This window comes from Ischnura elegans, chromosome 9, assembly GCF_921293095.1.
Source record: "Ischnura elegans chromosome 9, ioIscEleg1.1, whole genome shotgun sequence".
Taxonomy (NCBI): domain Eukaryota; kingdom Metazoa; phylum Arthropoda; class Insecta; order Odonata; family Coenagrionidae; genus Ischnura; species Ischnura elegans.
In genome coordinates this window covers 17,473,136-17,492,046 of record NC_060254.1, presented here as the reverse complement: position 1 = coordinate 17,492,046, position 18,911 = coordinate 17,473,136, and the positions used below count along the sequence as shown (strand labels likewise).

General features: G+C 39.6%; 1 protein-coding gene across 10 annotated transcripts in view; it reads right to left on the bottom strand.

Moving 5' to 3' along the window:
* Positions 1–18,911, bottom strand: part of LOC124166112 (semaphorin-1A-like) — a 915,056-nt gene that overhangs the window by 222,499 nt on the left and 673,646 nt on the right. For 9 of the 10 annotated variants that reach the window (XR_006866398.1, XR_006866399.1, XM_046543761.1 and 6 more), the window contains exon 5: positions 6,015–6,029. The exons of the other annotated variant lie outside the window; for it this stretch is intronic. Coding sequence is in view for 7 of the 9 variants with exons in the window: in XM_046543761.1 (XP_046399717.1) it covers positions 6,015–6,029 (15 nt within the window). In the remaining 2 variants the exon portion in view is untranslated. The remainder of the gene's footprint in view (positions 1–6,014; positions 6,030–18,911) is intronic. 10 annotated transcript variants of the gene reach the window in all.

The window sequence follows — 18,911 nt, the reverse complement described above, 5'->3', positions numbered from 1 at the left end:
ATGCTCTATTCTGTAAATAAAAATTAGCGAAGGAGAAATTTCAGAGCTACAGATGATTTATTCAAAGAATGCTCTGAAATATTCGAAAATATCTATATATATACAATTGGTGAAAAGCTCTATCCGCCCCATAAATGCGAGGACCTTGGTGACTAATCACTCAAGTCCTACCGTCTATATTTCATTTTACAAGCTCTGAAAATAGAAATACTTATCAGTTACAACCTCAATTTTCTTAGAAATTCAGTAAACATGACTGGTTAAAAAAGTATAAGAAAATCCCAAATTTTAAGTAGGTACCAGTTTGCTTCGAACTCTGAGCTTCGGTGACATTGTGGATACTTAAATTTAAAAAAATCAATACGACGCGAAATAATATGGTACCAAAATGACTGTTTACACGTAGGTTACAAGCGATCAATTTTCGGTAACAGCAAAAAAAACCACCGCGTGTGTATAAAATAACAACAAAAATGATATTATAGGGAACAAAAAAGGGGTTATAAAAATAATTGCTTCGGAGATTAAAAGAAAATGAAAAAAAATCCTCACTAGTAGATGTCCTCATTGTAAAAATAATATTTCTTCAAGTGCTCCCACATTCTATCTCTCCATGCACGGTGCATTTTCCTCTTCACCTCATTCTCGGAACATGCAATTTCCAAATCCCGAAATAGGCAGAATGGCACAGAGCTCCAGGAAATGGGCCGGAAATGAATTTGAATCCAATTCATTCTCAAAAATTAATTCTTAGCCAGCACCAGAAGGCATAGAACCTTGGTGCGCGCTATTGGCTGACCTAGAAATCTTTTGTCTCCAACAATTTCTCGCAGCCAACGGTGAGCAAGAGGAATTGGGAGTCCAAATGAAAAGAAAATGCACTCGTAGGCATTTTTCTCCATCCCTGAAACTAAAGACAAGAGCTTTCCGGGGGAAAAAATAAAAGCACTTACTCGCTCCAATGAAAGAACTCCGGCTGATTTGAAAGTGCTCGAGGTGTGATTCTGTTCTACAAATTTCACTCAGCAGTCTTCTGTCGTACTAGTTTTACTTCATTGCCCCCTAATCAAATGACGTTTGCATAATTCTTTTTAAACCATTAAATTGCATCCTATTTTCATTAGCGCACACATTGAATAATGTCAAGCATGCCAAAATGAAGATTATGGCGAATTAAATGAAAAATATAATTCGGGTGATACAATTCGCCTATTATCATGTTTACTGAAAAATACATCAAGGACAGGGAACTATATTTGTCATACTTGTAACATAAAATGAAAGAGAAAAAAATTCGTTGAACCTCCAGATGTCGACCAAAGTTTAACAAAGTTCTATGTTATAAAACCCATCTTACACGTATATTTTTATTTAATTCCACAGAATCGATTGAACGTGCTAGCATGCAGTTTACACGTATTGGTTCCAGTATTATGGAATGTACTTTTTAGGTCAAATATTCGACAAATATGAGCAAAATTTATACTATCAGTACGCAAGCGAGAAACGAGTTCTGACGCATGAAAGCAAGAAAAGTTCGCAAATGGCGATTAAAATGTTCACTGGGGCTATATCGAGGTGATTTGACCGATGTGATGGATAAAAAAATCAAATTAATTAATATATCGAGGAAAAGAACATTCTTCATGGTAAATGACCCTATTTCGCGGGGTGAACTACCTAGAGGAACTCGGCGACGAACATTAGATGCTTCACACTTACGGGTCAGACCTCCCACGTTGGTGGTGGTGTGTGCACTACATTTAATTGACGATCGTATCGCTGTTTCATTAGTTCCTTCTCTTTTTCCTCGGCCTACGTTCATCCCTATCCTTTCAAGAGGCAAATCCAGAAAGTAGATACCGTTTTGAAAACAATACGGTAACCAAATGTCTTCAGATCCATTCGCCTCTGATGAGTGAATGTATCTTAAACTACTATCTACATGTTTTCAAAGTGTGCTGAGTCACTTGTCATTGTGGTGAATAATCTTATCTAGTCACTCTTCATAGAACGACACCACATAAGACAGCAGCCATCAAGTGGCTCGGAGTGTTTCACGTCGTCGTCATTTTGAAAAAATTTATCACTATCTCATGTTTCAACTGCATTCATAAGAAATAGTAGCACTGGAAATTTCCGGAAAATCTTCAGAAAAGGCGAATTCTCTGTCCTTACGAATTTTTTCAAACTCTCCGTTGACGATATCATCATTTACTACAAACTTTCCCAGCTTCAATGTGGATATTTTCTCCCTTTCCATTTCGACCATTGAAATTTATATCCATTTTCACTCCATTATATCACTCTAAGAATTTTCACGCTATATTTCTTGAATTTGACGGTGATTTTAGGTCATCTTTATGCTCCTTGCGTTCAAAAACCAAATTACCGAAATGATCTCCCAACCTGAATCGTCTTAAAAATTTTAAATGCACACATGACAAAGTTAATTAAAGAAAAGAAAAACGGAATGGCGTCAATTGTAGCCAATAAACCAAGGTAACTAGTGCACGGGCCCAGAGTACAGCGGCACTAGCGCGAAACGGTACTAACTTTCTGGATACGCCGCGTATATATATATATTCTCTGAACCACCCTCACTCTCCCCCGTTAACCCTGAAACCAATCCCTCCCGCAAGTTGAAAAAATGCGAATGGAAAGGTGGTAACACCCTCTTCCGCGGCAATAACAGCGCTTTCATATTCTCTTCAGTTCCTCCCCTCTTTCGCTCAACGCCGCTCGACGCGAAAGGGAGAAATACACCGAACTCTGAAGTCTCCCCTCCCATCCCGAGTTAAACAAAAGCCTGTCTTCCACCTCCGAGCCCTCTAGCGGCAGATTCAGTCACTTTCCATCTCCTCCACCACATACCGCAACCCTTTTCCCTTTCACTGAACCCAGAAGGGAAGGAAAATGAAGCAACGCTTCATATACTAAGGTATTGGCGGCTACGATTCTAAATAACATGGATGAAGTGGGAGGCCATGGGTTTAAAATAGATGCATATCATAGGGAAAATCGAATATACACTGAGATCGAAAATACTAATAGTAGCTAAATTTTCACAACTTTTGGACCCGTCACAAAAATGGGTGGAGATTTGTTTAGAAATATTTATGTTAAAGCAACACACTATCCATGCAAATTCCGTACCAATTTATTCTTTTAATGGAAAAAATTTGAGGGGGAAATATCGTTATCAAGCGTAATTATGTGCAGGAAGCGTTACAATTTATATCTGTTAAAATATAAAATGCATTTCATAATTCCTAAATAGCGAATATGTTAACAATTGAAGGCTGGCCTAACCATTTCCTTCATTTCGATAAATCATAACTGACAGTCATAACTTGATAAAGTTAAGATATAAAATGTCTCAAGTATTTTTGTCAACTTCCAGCAATATTTTATGAACTCAATGAAATTATTATTTTAGAATATATATAAAGAGCGCTTTTAATGGGATTGGGGTCGCTCATGTAGAGCGCATATCGGATTTATTACAAGAATCCAGTTGATGCAGGGAAAATATAAATGATGTCAAAAAATTCTTCCTCGTTTTGTAATTTTTTCATTATTTAAAAATGAAAAAAATAGTAGCTCCTTACTTTTCATGAGTTGTTGACGTCATTTTGATTTTTGGCTCATTAAATCTTTCAGAGAGACGCGATACTCGAAAGGAGGAGTCACTCACTGTGGCGATAAAAAAATTTGAACGGCGTGAGAAGGATTCAAGAGGCGGAAGAGTAGTAGAGAAGCGGTTAGACGTTCGGCAAGAGTCAGTGACGCCATTAACTTTTTCTGTGAAAGGGATTTCAAAGTTTTTAAAGATTTAAAGGAAATTTAAAGCGATATCTGTCGATTTATCGCTTTAAAAGGCTCTAGAAGTGATAGAAATATCGAAATATGGAAAATAGGGGTCTTTATTTTTCAACAACTGTCACGATCGAGAATAGTAAAAATTGGTGAACGCGTCTCTTGGGGAAATGCAAAATGTATAGGGAAAGGGTGAGTGGACCGAGCTGGGGCGAGTTTCTTCGATTTAACGGCGGCGTGTAGCGCAAATTCAAACCCTTTTTCGCACGACACCCTATACACCAGTGTCCAACCCCATCCTTATACTCTTGACACCCCATCAACGCGGCGGGGGATGAAGCAAGGGCGAACGTCACGGAAGGGTGTGCGGAGCACGTCATAAGTGGAGAGGGCGAGGAAGTATGGCAGAGGGTGCTAGACCGCCCCACTCCGGAAGAGTGGAGATTTCGGCTGCGGCTGCCGGCTCCTGCACCCCTTATCGCTCTCGCACCCCTTTCCCACCGCGCCCAGAGGGGGGAGCCGTCGTGGGAGGGCGTTATGGTCAGCGGGAGCACAGTGGGGGAGGGAGCAATCGCAATATAACAGCTGCACCGAAGTTCACTCCATAATAAGTATCCCTCTCTCGACACGCGGTACCCCCCATCGCGCTAGAATGATCACATGGACGGCGCACATCGCATGTTCCGGCAAAACGTCTCGAAAACTGATTTCAATAAAGGCAGGAAATTCGTTGATCATGCAAACGAACGGAAGGGACCACGCAACAACGGCGAGGAACAGAACAATCAATTACAATGTCATGAAGGAGACCGATATTAAGGAAGAACAAAAGAACAAATTAAAACCATGGCAACACTGAAAACAACATTGTTGAGACAGAAATTACGCGAAGCGCCCTTAGCGATGGCTTTGTGTACGTGTATAACCATGGAAACGCAAACATAAACATCTCTGAAAGAGAAATTACGCCTTTAGATCTCGATGACGTATTTTTGCAAGGCTCATGTGAAATATCAACGACTTCATACTGCCTAAACCGCCATCAGGTGATGATGATGAAAAGATAGAAACCGTTACTAATAAGAGGATTGAAATTATATGACTGATATTGAGCATAAGAACCTCACTTCATTTAAACGTCCACCAGAAACGATGAATTTTGAAAGATATTTTTCCGACAGAATAGGTATAGAAATTCGTTTTCCCCCGAACAATAACGGACTTTTATACATAGTAGGAGGGAATCGTGAGTAAAATATCTTTAACGCGCACCTATTTTTTTGAACTTTTGGTGTCCTCATATCCCCCACCACACGCCTACTGAAGCAGATTGGGAGATTTAGTACGCAGATGAAGTGTAGAGAATGGTGTTAGAAATAGTCGACGAAAACGAAAGTGGATACTAGGTTATATTCACAGAAAAAATTATATCACCCACGCAAGTTCATCCGAACCTATTGATGCCACTCAGGCGTGACAAACTTGCAATTGAAGAAGGGGAGAAATTCAGGAAAGCGCCAAGCAGTCTACTCGAGCGACACCATATCCACTCACTCACTGAGAGTCCGTCGCGTGAAGAGCAGGGGCCCATGAACGGCGAATTATCCGTCGGGAGCTTTCGATTGCTCCCTTGTTTGCCAACTACTCCCCCCAACCCTCACTATAGCTCCACAATTGAGCCGAGGATATCATCAGACAGAAAGACTACTAGCACAACGAACGAAATCTATTGTGAGAAAAAGTGAAATTTCCATTTGATGTTTTCAATTCTATTTGATTCTAAGTCCCTGCTTACCTTAAAACATTCGGCCAAATGGAGGAATTATCCCTTTAACTCTGAAAATACAGAACGATAGCCAGTGATATAATATCATCTGTCTTTAGAGAAGGCTGGCATGAAAAATGGGAATGAAACCGACTATTTAAAAAACCTTAATGGTTGTATATTATACATAACTTTACAATCTGAGTGCTTCCCTGTCGAAGTGTGACTTTGTGATGAACTAACGTTCATAAACTCAAAGAGTACATTATTCTCCGGAGTCAAACTATTTACAAAAATACGAGAAAAGTCAGTACTACACACACTACCTATTTCTTAAAGAGCCCTTAATAATCTAACAACCACATTGTGTCACTGATAAAATCTAATCTAAGCATGCAAACAATAACATAACTATATATGTTTGACCTACCTGAGGTCCTCCATGCTAGTTGCAAGAAAAGAGAAAATTGTATGAGTATCGTTATGAATTCATCATAATATGTTGATAAAATTGAATGTATTTGTGGCACTTAGCACTACCAAATTGATAAAAATTGTCAAATATAACCACCATAAACACAGGCAACCCATACACCAGATAATAAATTGCTGTAAATAACTGCTAATGAGTATATGACAAATATAAGTCCATCCATTTTTGAATACCGAGTATGCCATGTATGAGTATTACAGCTTCTCCATAAACCACCTCTACCGTCAAATCTCAAATCAAATCATCAAAATGAACTATCACTTCTAAGAACTTTTTCTACGTGCGTAGCTTAAGTGGTTTTAACCGAATAGGAACCAGGTATACTATTGATTCCGAAGTCATTTCAATGGAACAATGAACCCTCTTTATTACAAGTAATATGTCCAATTGTACTCACCCACATTCCTGATACCCTAACAATAAGATATAAATATCATACTTAAATCACGGGCAGAAATTCTTCTCAGGTTAACACAGGTAGAATGGCAGGGTAAAAGACTCGACAAGACTCTGATTTCGGCAGCTCAATCTTCACTCCTGACGACGCTAGCACAGCAAGTTGCCGAAACGTTAGAAATGGAGCCTGCCACCCGGTTGAAAACCCGTTAAGAATTTCTGAGTATTAGCCTGCGGTAATACCTCAAATATTTCGTCAACAACCTCTACAATAACTCCTACTCTCAATGCCTAATGAGTAATTACGCTAGTAGAATTATTCTCAGGATAAGTACTTCTCGTAGAAGTCACAATCTAAGCCATAAATATTCTGCACACCATTCCGTTCCAGACGGGCCAGAATTCCAAACTCCTTCGTCCAATCTCCCAAAGTGCAAATTCCCAAGCAGGGAAAGAGAAAGACCACATGGCCTCCACCGGGAAAGGGATGACAAAAGAAAAAGAAAAAAATAAGTTTATGCACGATAATTCCCTTTTGATCGGTGGTGGTGTGGGGGGGTTGGGGGGGTCAGAGGGGAGCACCGGGGAGGGAGGGAGGGGGAAAACTTGGAACGTTTGTTTTTTGGACTCTTTCCAAAAGGATAAAAAAAGAGTGGTCTTGGTGGGCCGCACTAATTGCCGTTTGCCCCCGGGGGTGCCCCCCCCTCTATACGTGGGGGCAGGTGGGGGTTGAAGAGGGTGGTGGAGGAGATGCAAGTTGAGACGTCGGGAGCCCAGAACTCTGGGAGCAACTGCTGGCTGGGAACGAGTGTGGGGAAGGAAGTTTTAATACCACGGCGACGGAAGAGGAGAGAATGGAGGAGGAAGAGAGGAATAAGGGAAGGATGAGAGGACGGAGAGGAGGCGCGGTCAGAATGTGTATGGAGAAGCTATCGGAGGATTACAACGAGATCGGGATGATTTAAAAATAACCGCGTGCAGGCCTGTTCGGTGAGTATATGATTACTAGGTATCCTAGATTTTCGCGAATTAAAATGTTTGTGGCTTCATATCCTTCGTATTTTGTACACGAGTTTCAGTATTTGCGGCGTTACATAGGATTTTTCATCTCAATTTTGGGTAGCGTTCGGAACCTTACTGCCACTTTTAGAAACTACAAGCATTAATGAGGTCAATCAACATTGAAATCAGAGAAATAAAGGAGCCCTACAATGATTTACAAAAGAGGAACTGAGGAAAAAAATAAGAATTAAAATTTGCTTAGATACGCGATGGACATCTATACTTTAGCTGGTCCTCACGTGACTACGGTCGTCGACCAACGGTAATCACAGACTTTTTTAAACTGTTATCGATTATAATGTCACTGGTTACCAGGGGTTACTGATATTCTAGGGATGCAAAAATCAACTGTATATTGAAATTTATCGGTATACGAATAACCAGTTTCACTATAACAGGGGAAAAGTTTGTACCTATTTCACTGTAATCGCCTTTCAAAATTAAAGTTTTCCCCGAGAGATTATGTCGTTCGCTTCGCCCACGGGTTTCCTTGATGAATCACTCAGGAGAAAAATGCATCCATGTTTTTTGGGCAACGAACCTACAATGGCGACTCTCTATGTCGCTTACAAGCGTGGAATACCTTTTAACCCAGCCTCTGCGGGCCCTTTAATGAGTAAATACTGATAACGGATAGCCGATAACAATCAGTCGCAGTTTCAAACAATGAATAAGAAAAAAAAGACCTTTGGAAAAAATGGTAGCAATCAAGTGGCCAAGGAAATTCGACATCAGTCGGAATTATACAGCAATGGAAATTCTGTATCAATCAGAATTTCAGCCATCGACAATCGATAGCGACCGACGACCATTTATTCTGTTATCAAGTCTTGAAACTCATTCTAATTCTTGAAAGATATATTGCTAATTTAGTGATTTTCTTGGTTTCCATACAAAAGCTGTTTCCTCTCAAATTGGCATATTTTTTCTTTTGTTGCTAGACTGCAGTTGTAAGTTAAATAATGTTTTCTTTGTTTCTGTTTAACTCTATTTATATATAATGAAATATTCTTAATTCATTTAGACAATGCATGTAACATCATGTTTGTACACTAAAAAAAGGGCCTTTTGCCTACTAGGGTACCTAACTTCAATATATGTTTATAATTTTTGCATGCATCTTTTATTTTGGACGAATAAATAATTATTAATTTACATTTATCATTCTTCCAATCAATTTAGCAAATTTCAAATTTAAAACACATGGGTGTCGACTTTATTTGGAGGGCCCCGGACGAGCATTGGAGGACTCATGCACGGCGCATTACGATCAGCATTGCATAGCTCAAAAGTTCAGTGATGCCCACAGGAGTCTATCGATTAATTCAGACTCAAAATTAAAGTCGGAGGCAAAAATCGTCCGTCGAAAAGAATCCGCACAGGAGTAATGTGTTGTGGAGGAGTGGAGAGAGAGGTTTGGCTGGAGGCGGAGTTGAAGGCTTGGGCGGCCGGAGGCAAGTGGAGCAGACGAGAGGAGGGGATTGAGACGAGGGAGGGTGAAACTGGAGAAGGCTGAGCTAGGACAAGCGGAGCGCACTCATCAAAATGCAAGAGTCTCCCTCTCTCACGCGGCTGATAAGGAAAAGAAGAGAGAGTTAGAGAGGAGGAAGAGAAGATGATACTTTTTGCCCGAGATTAAAGAAGGAAGACGAGACGACGAGGAGGAGAAAAAAAAACGCACCAGCAGAAAAAAGTGTAAGAGAGAGAGAGGGAGGAGGGTTAGATAGCGAATGCATACATGCTACTATTCCTCCGCAAAAGGCGGGGAAGTGATGAAGTGGTAAAGGGGTGAGATGTGCGGAAGAAATGCAGAAGGAAGGATTGGGACAGGAGATTCGAAAAATATTCAAGGGCTGCCAACTGTGCGAGGTTGAAGTTTTTGACGGACGTTCCACAAAAAAACGAAGGCAAAGCTGCTTTCATGAAAAATTCAAAATACAGTTTGCAATGACTTTCCCCTGACTATAAATAAAACAATTGGGCTTTTACCGCCATAAACTTTGAAAATTGGGCTCAATAATCATACACTTTGGATGTGGTGCATCCATCCCGAGCATATTAAATATGTGCAGGTGAGGAAATTACTGCTGGGATACGAATTTCATTTTGTCAAAAAAATAATTAAAGGTGCGCCCTAGCATAAGACTTATTGTGAATGAAAGCACAATGATATCAGTAAAGAAATGTGCAAGTTATAAGCAAGTTCCTTCTTCGACTGTGTCCAAAATTCTTGAGAGGAATGAAAATGATACCAGAGTAAACTCAAGTTACAGGCAGACATGCCAATGGAAAATGATTTTCCCTCAATAACCTAAAAATTATTTTTTCTGGTTTCTTTTTCAAAGCGCAGCATACCACAAATGGAATGATAAAAAATAAAACTTACGAAAATTAAAAAAAATTAGATAATATGCATTTGTTCTGAATCGTGCGAGGCTTGCGGAACTTTCCAAAGAAGGGAATAGATAGGAGACGGATAGGAATGTGCCACTAAGGCACTGCGGACCGAATGAGACCTTTCTTGCTGGGAGTTTACCCCCCGGCTATGCAATTAGACAACTTCGTCGGGGGTCGCAATTGGCGGGAGAAGTCTTTTGAACTAAGGGTGGAGTGAGGAGAACGGGAAAGAGATTGTGTCTTAGAGTGCAGGGACACCTATGCGGGGTAGTAGCGGTCCAGAACTGGATTTTCCACGAGACGCACGGAATTCCTAACTCCAGAGATAAGAAGGAAGGAGCCAGTGGATGCACATAGTTGCAGCGGCGCCAACGGAATACCAACTGTCTAAACTTTTACCGCATCCTCCACCACCCTCCGCTGAATCAGCTCACGAGAGCGCTTGACGCAAAAATGTCACTCAGTGCGACCTCTTGATCTCACAATAATTAATAAATACTGTTCCTAAAACAGCTCTGTCATTACGCATCAACGTATTTATATCACGATTCTACTCGCTTTGTTCTACCAATTAGAAGGAAAAACGTTTCTTAATATGAGGCGCATATGAATCAATAGTTACTTTAGCTCATTACCAAGAAATACATAAATGGAGCATGTTTTGTTTTTTTCGCAATTATTATTCATAATTTTAACAATAAGCCTAAAATAAACTAAAAAATTCCAACTTGTTAGGGCTCTATGGCTGAGGGCACCACAAAAAGTACAATGATTACCCTTCAAAGCGTAATTTATGATACAAATACATATCTGATAGAAATTTTATTCCCCAGTGACGCTATTTTAGCGTATGGTGGAGATCGTTAAAAAAAGGGATAGGAGCTACAAGAAAAATACTTCAATCTTCGAAAATTCATTACCAACCAACCGTTATTAACCAACCTTCGTTTGTTAATCAACCTCCATTCACCAAATCATGTACTCTGGCCTTTCACCGCTTTATTTGCAGTCTGAGGACAACAGTTACGCCGGTAATCTCGACAATGCCATCAGTTAGGCAACTTCTGAACTTATGGTGCTAGCGATATTGCAATCGAAAATGCGTTAGACAACAAAAAGGCGCTTATATCCCGTAAATTATGATATCAACGGACTATTTTTCGCTAAAGACTCTAGCAGAGAGAGCTTCCGAAGCGTTGAAGATGGGATCATTCACCTTGCTGAATTTCTGCATATTATCAACCTCAAATCTTTGATGAATGGATCAACTATGTGCCTCGGAAGCCTTCGGAAGAACCATTGTTTCATCTTTTAGGAAAATTCATCCGTTAAAAATAAATCAGACCGATATATATACGTTCTAGAAATCCATCGTGGAAGTGAAATAGGCTGGGTATTTTGCCTTGGCTACCCGGGATCGATTCTTTGGATGAGTTCCTTTCGCCTTGGGGGATTAATGTCCCCTCCCTCCTTAACAGACACTCCCCCTTCCACACTTCCCCTCCACCGCTCTCCGCACCCCTTTACCCGTCTCCTCAGGCACCATCGAAGTTCGCATTTGGACCTCAGGGGCCCTTTCACACACTCATATCGCCCCGTGGCCCGCTGCGGCCGTTAAGGGGTCAAAAAACCCCTACCAAGGGATGTGCAGCATAGCTAGGATGAACAAAAAGGGTAACAAAATTGAGTAAATGAAGCGAATATTGCGAAATTTAATTCGAAATATTTGCCCCTGACCCTCAATAAGGGAGCTCAACATACAAAGGTTTAATATCCCTGATATTACACGATTCTATCCCTGAAGCTGTTCAAATTTAGAATTTAATGGTACTTTTACTTGAGTACCTACAACAATGAAGGATGACAATTCGCCTCTTCCGCGGAAAATAGGACTTTGAAAAAATACTGGGTCGAAATCAGACAGTCAAGTCTCTAACAAGCTAAACTTAAAATATTTTGGACCTATTCTCTTACAGATTAACGGCCCATTCCCTAGCATCCATCACTATACGCCCACGCGCTTGTAGAGCAACGTGTAGACGTATATACATGGTACATGAGCGGAAAATTTCCTGGTATAGGAAGGATGTAAGGTCTCCTTGGGGAGTTACCGCGTGGACACAAAACCGAGAGGAAGGATATTTCGGCGGAGTCGACCAAGTGGCCATAGGCCAATATTGACTCAAGCCCCGCCTAGTCGTGTAGACACAATAACATGTCCGGCCTCGTGTATGTACGCATGCTTATATGTATGTAGCGCGTGGCTTCATATAGTTCAGAGGGAGGTCTGTATTTTGGGAGGATTTCCAATTCCGGACGCAGATGTGCAAAAGGAGGAGGAAAGGGATGATGTTTACCTTCCGACATTCGCTGAGAGAGAGAGAGAGGGTGGAGGGGACGAGGTCTCATCGCCATAACAACCATTGTCCCTCGCACCCAACTGTCAAGGAAACACCTAGCTCATTACCCCCGCCAATATGCGCCCCTTGGCCGCCAGTCCCTAGGGATACCCTCAGGACTATAAGGGTGAGGAGTGACTATGTCCAACCTGAGGCGAGGGTACCATCACCCTATAAAGGAGGGGTGAATTCAAGCTCTCATCTCCCTATCTCTAACCGTATCAAGATACTCCTATTCTACGACGACTGAGGATAAAGGAATGAGCGGCAGGGATGGTGCTCGCGCTTCCTTGTAGACTTTTGAGGAAGTACAAAAATCTCAGATGAAATTTGCATCCAATGTTTCATTGTCTGATTAGGTGCATACCTTATTTAAGGTAAATAATCAGTTTAATTTGATATTTTGTTTCATTTAAATTTTGTTTACATTGCTAACGCCTTCATGACATTGAGTTACGAAAGATCGGTTAAAAAAAAGCTTCACCGTGCAGATTAATATTTGACTTAATTTATTCAATGTCTTCCTCTGATTAAATAAACACTAGCCTTTTCATTCCTCGCTGTGTCCAATACTGGAAAGAAACGAATGAATCACTATTGTTCAAAAATCCATCGAGCATAATAAGTCTTTTATGAAAGCCGACCTTCAACCTAGTATGAGTGCTCTTATCTTACAAATTTTCTCATTTTAGCGCACGGCCTATCTTTCATCATCCCCCGGAGGAAACTGCTGTTTTCCTCCATGGTCCTCACTTGCCAAACATCCCTCCTCTCTTATGGATTTTGGCGTCCTCGATCCTCTCTGTACACAGTCCATCCACATCTCCCCATCCCTTTATCTTTTCCACCCACTCAACCACCACGCAGAGCACTTACTCCCTTCGATCTCCACACCTTAATGCCTCAAGCCCATTTTCGTCCTACTTCCTCTACGAACTCATTGAGTCAAACTAAGCCTTCACTTGAACCACCACAAATAATACTGTTTAGGAGACTCACTTGCGTTCAGCAGAGGCGCGAGAAATAACAAGATATAACATTAAATGAAATAAATCCAGCATTACGACGCCAATGGGCTTATGAACTGATTTCTGGAAGGTGACTTAAAAATTCATTGTCAATTTATACGCGATAAATAGTTGCTTCCGCAAAGTGAATAGTACCTTTGGCGAATATTAATGAAAAAGAGTAGAAGAATTCGAACGGGTGCGAAAACAGCAGGAACGCAAATAAAAAAATGTATTGTAATATAATTCGTTTTATTAGCGACACTATTCATTGAAGAAATTAACGATGAATCTTGTCAAGTTATATTAAAGCTACATCGGCTGAATTATTACGGGGATTAGAACACATTAATTCTGAAAAAATACAACTATTGAATTCTTAAAACACGTGAAGAATATCACGCTATTATAATATTCCGGTAATTTACCGGTAATGTGTTTTACATGAAAATCTACAAATAAATACATTTTAGCTATCAATTCCATCTGCCCTCATCTCCTATACTATATTTATTATAATTGGCAAATTCGTTAGAAATCGCAGTATCCTCAGTCATCGTATTTGAACTCACGAATGAAAGGTATTTAATTAATTTCAAAATCAAAAAGGGACTCTTCGTGCTTAAACTGAATTTACTCGCCTAGCAACAGATATGAAAAAAAACTTACAGCATAGCGGGGCGATAACGCAAGTGGCGCTCACACGTGTCGAGAAAATGAAACACGTGCTTGAAAAAAAACATACGGGGAGGTAGTGAAAAACGGAGAGGGTTATTGAAATTTTTAAAGTGGCGGATAAATATAAGTTGCCCGCGAAGATATCCCGACGTGCAGTGCGCGACGGATATGACTCATCTCCTTCCCAGAGTACTTTGCGCAACTTCCTCCCACCCCTGTTCCTTCATCGGGTGCGGGCATAAGGCTAAGAGCATACGGGAGAGATTGTGTACACAACGTGTAATTGATTATTGAAGCTGTTTGCTTGTCTTTCTTCCCCCTCTCTCACCAGAATAACTGTTTGCGAGGGCTATCACGGACCTCGACGATGCAACGCCACGGGCTGATCAGCGAGACGATCACCAAGCGGATACGAAAAAAGAAAAAAAAACAATTGAGTGGGCAGAGCGTACGCCAGCGTGACGGAAGCCAAAGGCAATCAGGGTAAGGCCAGACGCGCCTGAGCCTTTTGCGCACCAAGTTCACTGAAGATAGTTTTACGTTAGCTGTAGAAGAAATTTATCAAAGAGACGAAAGCTTATCCAAATTTTAAATAATAAACTGGCCATTAATAAAACAGAGGTTTCACTTTTCACCTATCACTCATAAAGTGGCACAAATTATACGAAATAGGACCACGTTTTTCCGATCCGAAATGAGATTTCACAAGAGGAAGTTGCATATCGTAGTCCTGGAGATCAAATGAACCGACATGTTTAGGAATCATGTGGTACACCGAAGAATTGGAGAAGAAATGTAACCATAGATCACCAATGTAGAAAGAGGATTAGGGAAAAGAAGCAGATAACCATGTCAAGGCAAACGATTATTACCTGAGGAATAAAATCAAGGAAAAATTTATTAAAAAAGCTAGTAAATTTTCCAAACGGGGATGGCCAAGAGATTAGGATTTGGGATAGATGTGGAAGCGAACAAAAAAGTGAAATATCTGGGAACTGTGGCTTGAAAAAGGGCTAAAGTTGTGGTTGATGCTTTGAATTAATGAATGGTAATCAAGCATCAAACCACAAATGAACTTTCCCATAGATTTTCAAATCTTAATGATTTTATTCGTGAAGTTGATGAATACATTCATATTTGTTACACAAAATCTATATGACTTTATCTATGGCCCATTACAAAATTAAGGCACACTATTAAATAACTCCGAAATCTTTAGCAAAACATGAAAATAGGCTGCTTTTAAGGGAAACGTTGATGATTGGTCGGGCCGCGAAAATTATATATTTATTATCCCTTATATTTATAGATTTATGACATTATTCTAAATTTGTAACCACGTAAGTAAACATACAAAATTTTATAACATGTCAATTAAACTGTCAATCAAATTAATATGAAACCTTCTGACTAGCCTTGTGGCTTAGAAGGACCAAGCATGTCTATATATGATAAAGGCATATTAGGCTATTTATTGAAAAAAAGTAAAGTTCGGCCAATGTTTTAAGAAAATATCAAAAGCTTGTAACAGTATAAATTTCCGAAAACGCTAATAAAACAGATGATACCAATATTACATAAATTTCCAGATGGCCATTTTATTTTAACGACCTTGGAGAGGACTGATATGAGGAAAAGATGGATGGCGTAAACGTGGGTAACAAAGGAGGAAATTTGTAGGACATAAAAATAAGATTAGATAGCGTGGACCCCTAGGCATAGGTGGCTCTCTGGAAGGCCACGAAGGGAGACCGAAGATATAAAAAAAGGGGAAAAACGAAAGTAATGACATCGTTTAAAAAAAAAACGGAATCGCCAAAGATAGCATCGGCCGGGCGATCAGAAACGCTTTCCCTGTTTCCTTCTTTATATTTTTTTTATAAATTCTCTCCACTCTACCACGGATTCCACTCCACTCTTGATGCAATCTCGGAAAATTCGACACGGCCTGCCGCGGCGGGCAACGCGCCACCTCTAACCGACCCAACAATGGTGAGCACGTGATACCACACACAGAAGAGTAAACCACTGACATGCGTAGAGAAGAAAACTCGTGCGGGAAGGAGAATAGGAGCTGTCTGGGATAATAGACACAAAGAGAGAACGAAACTGTCTCATCCTGACCCCCGTCTCGCGCATATAAAAGGATAAAATTTCAAATAAATAAATAAATGAGGAAGAAATAGACAAGGCAGAGCGAGATAGATAAAAGATAATAAAAAAAACCCGGAGGGCAGTAACGTGCACTCAGAAAAATTGCAACGTTCTAATTTGCTGCGGGCGGACACTGGCTCCCAATTCCATTTTCCATTGGCCGCGCGGGATAAAAAAATAAGAGAGCGCGCCTTGAGAAACAGCGCCACAGTACGGCGGAAACAAGAGATACGCCTGTCCCCTCTCGACTTCAAATTACACAGTATCTTCCCTCCTCTCCACCCTACAATTCGCAACATGTACTAATGCTCTCGCAATTACATTTTCATCGTACCACTGTTTCAAATACTGGGTAAAACACGATGCCCGCATAAAAAGAGACGAGAAGGGAAATAAAAAAAAGTGGTACGCTGCAGCCAAGGGTGGATAGAAAGGGAGAAAATTAATTTTGCCATTGCACTTCCATTAACAGAATCAAAGACCAGGCGCCACGCATTTTGTTGCTTTCATTCCATGTGTAGTGGCGGAATATCTTTCATTTCGACACAAAAATACAACCGTCGTTCCGTAATGAAATAATTAATAACGAGCGCTATCAACTCCCTTTGATAAATAATTGAAAGTGCATTTCGAGGCAGAAAATTGTAATTCATCTCCAAATTGAATAACTGTGGCTTATTTATGGAAATAGCCAAGTGCGCCGACAAAATGCTTATCTTATTTCGCGGAATGAATTTTCATATTACAGTCTAACGCGCGGCAGAATCCTTCTTTGGTAAAAGTTTTACCAAAGCCCAATTATCCCATCACAAAACCTGTCCTGTTTTTTAATTCATATAGAACTGCAAGCACTTTCCAAGTCATCTTCTTGATAATAGGGACCGTTTATTCATACAAAGTTAATTCACATAATTTACTAAATATAGTAATGCAGTTAAATTATGTAGAAGACGGATGAAATAAAGCAAAAGGAATATGCCATCGCCAAGCATAACAACATCGAATTCTATTTAATAAATTTTCCTGCGTTAGGTAACTAAGGATGAAATGAATTACTGTGAATACAATGTATGCCAAGGCTACGGTGCTATAAAACAGATGAATTAGCTTAGACTTGTTTTTGAGATTTAAATTTACAGCAAAAGAAACATAAGTATGTTTACGTAGGATAATGGTTTATTTAGCGGATAAACATCCAAATAAGCAAAGACGGCTCTTTTTTGCGGTTAGGGACGATTTAGAGCATGATGAATGACAGTTAATGTGAAAGTCAATGCATAGGCAGAAAGTGGATAAAAGCAAAACATTTATATCACCACGCTAAATAAAATGTTTAGCATTGCCCTTATAGTACGCCAGTTAGTCGCTATATTACCCTTCCATTCGAGGCTAGTTAAATAAAATGATTACGAACTAAAGAATATGATACTTTAATTCACATCGAAAATGTAGAATACAATTTGAATAATCATAACCCTAATCAATGCAGGGCAATCCCTTTGTTGCGAATGGTTCGAACACTATTAAAAACGATTCTCATGCATCTTGTCTAGCTGTTAGCCTAATTAACTTCCATCTATTCAATTTCCTGCGCGTAGGCAACAAATGAAATGCTAAACTGAGACCATTAAAACTACTAATTCATTCTCTTTTGCTGAAAGAGACTCTCTTTAACTATTACTATTTCTCTCATTAACTATAAAAATTTGAACCCCTGGTGATAAAGAGATCGGTTGTTATAAAAGTTTTTATTCATAACTTCGGCAATAACATTGAATCACGCACTGCGAAATTGAAAAAAATACACTCTGCTGATGGGACACCACCACGTCATTGAAATTTGAAGAAAAAGGGTTGAGAAAATGAGTGAAATAGCATCTTCACTACGTACCACTTATTTCTGCGATTATGTTTTAGTAAAATTGGGAACGCTTATTTTGAATTAATTGAAGACGAATCGAACTCATGATAATGAAAAACTGTCATAAACCCTTATCATTAATCGATTTTCTATTATGAGAATCGCAACTCCAATTTCGAGAAAAGCCAATTCCAATGAGGCTTGTCTGGCATGATTTCAAGCATTATTTTTTACCATTATTGGTAAAAATCTGCAGGAGCCTGGTTCCTGGCACCATGGGTTCTCTGAAGGTTTAATTAGAAAGAATCAGACGGGCAGTTTTGATATTTCCCTACGTAATATGAAAGAGTTAATATATAAAATATACTATTCTAGTATTGGTTTCATGTAGTCCTCGACTTCTCCCCATCAAAAGCCACTACCCTATGGTTCTTGAACATGATCCATCTTGGATTGAATAAATTACGCCATAATTACAATAAGATACGAACATGAAAAACGTGTAATTATTATAATTATAAATTTTCTATAAAATTGCGACAGGATTTTCGCAGAGACAAGATAGCTGTCAAATGAACAACCCCATAGATTTTATACCAATAAGTAACTCTTCATGCCTATAAATGAGATTACCAAGTTTATTTCAGAAATAGAATAGCTTGAATATAGTCTAAATAAAGTTAAATAAATAAAATATCATCATGATTTCTCGCCTACTTTTCTTGCAAGAGGAGCTTAAATTGTCCCTTCATATGGCAAAATAGCGGGTGGTAGTATAACAAAGGAAAGGAAAGAATGAAATTCGTAAAATTTTGGATGAATGCAAATCACGAGTTTCATAAGTAATACTAATATCCCTCTAATAAATATGATTTGATCT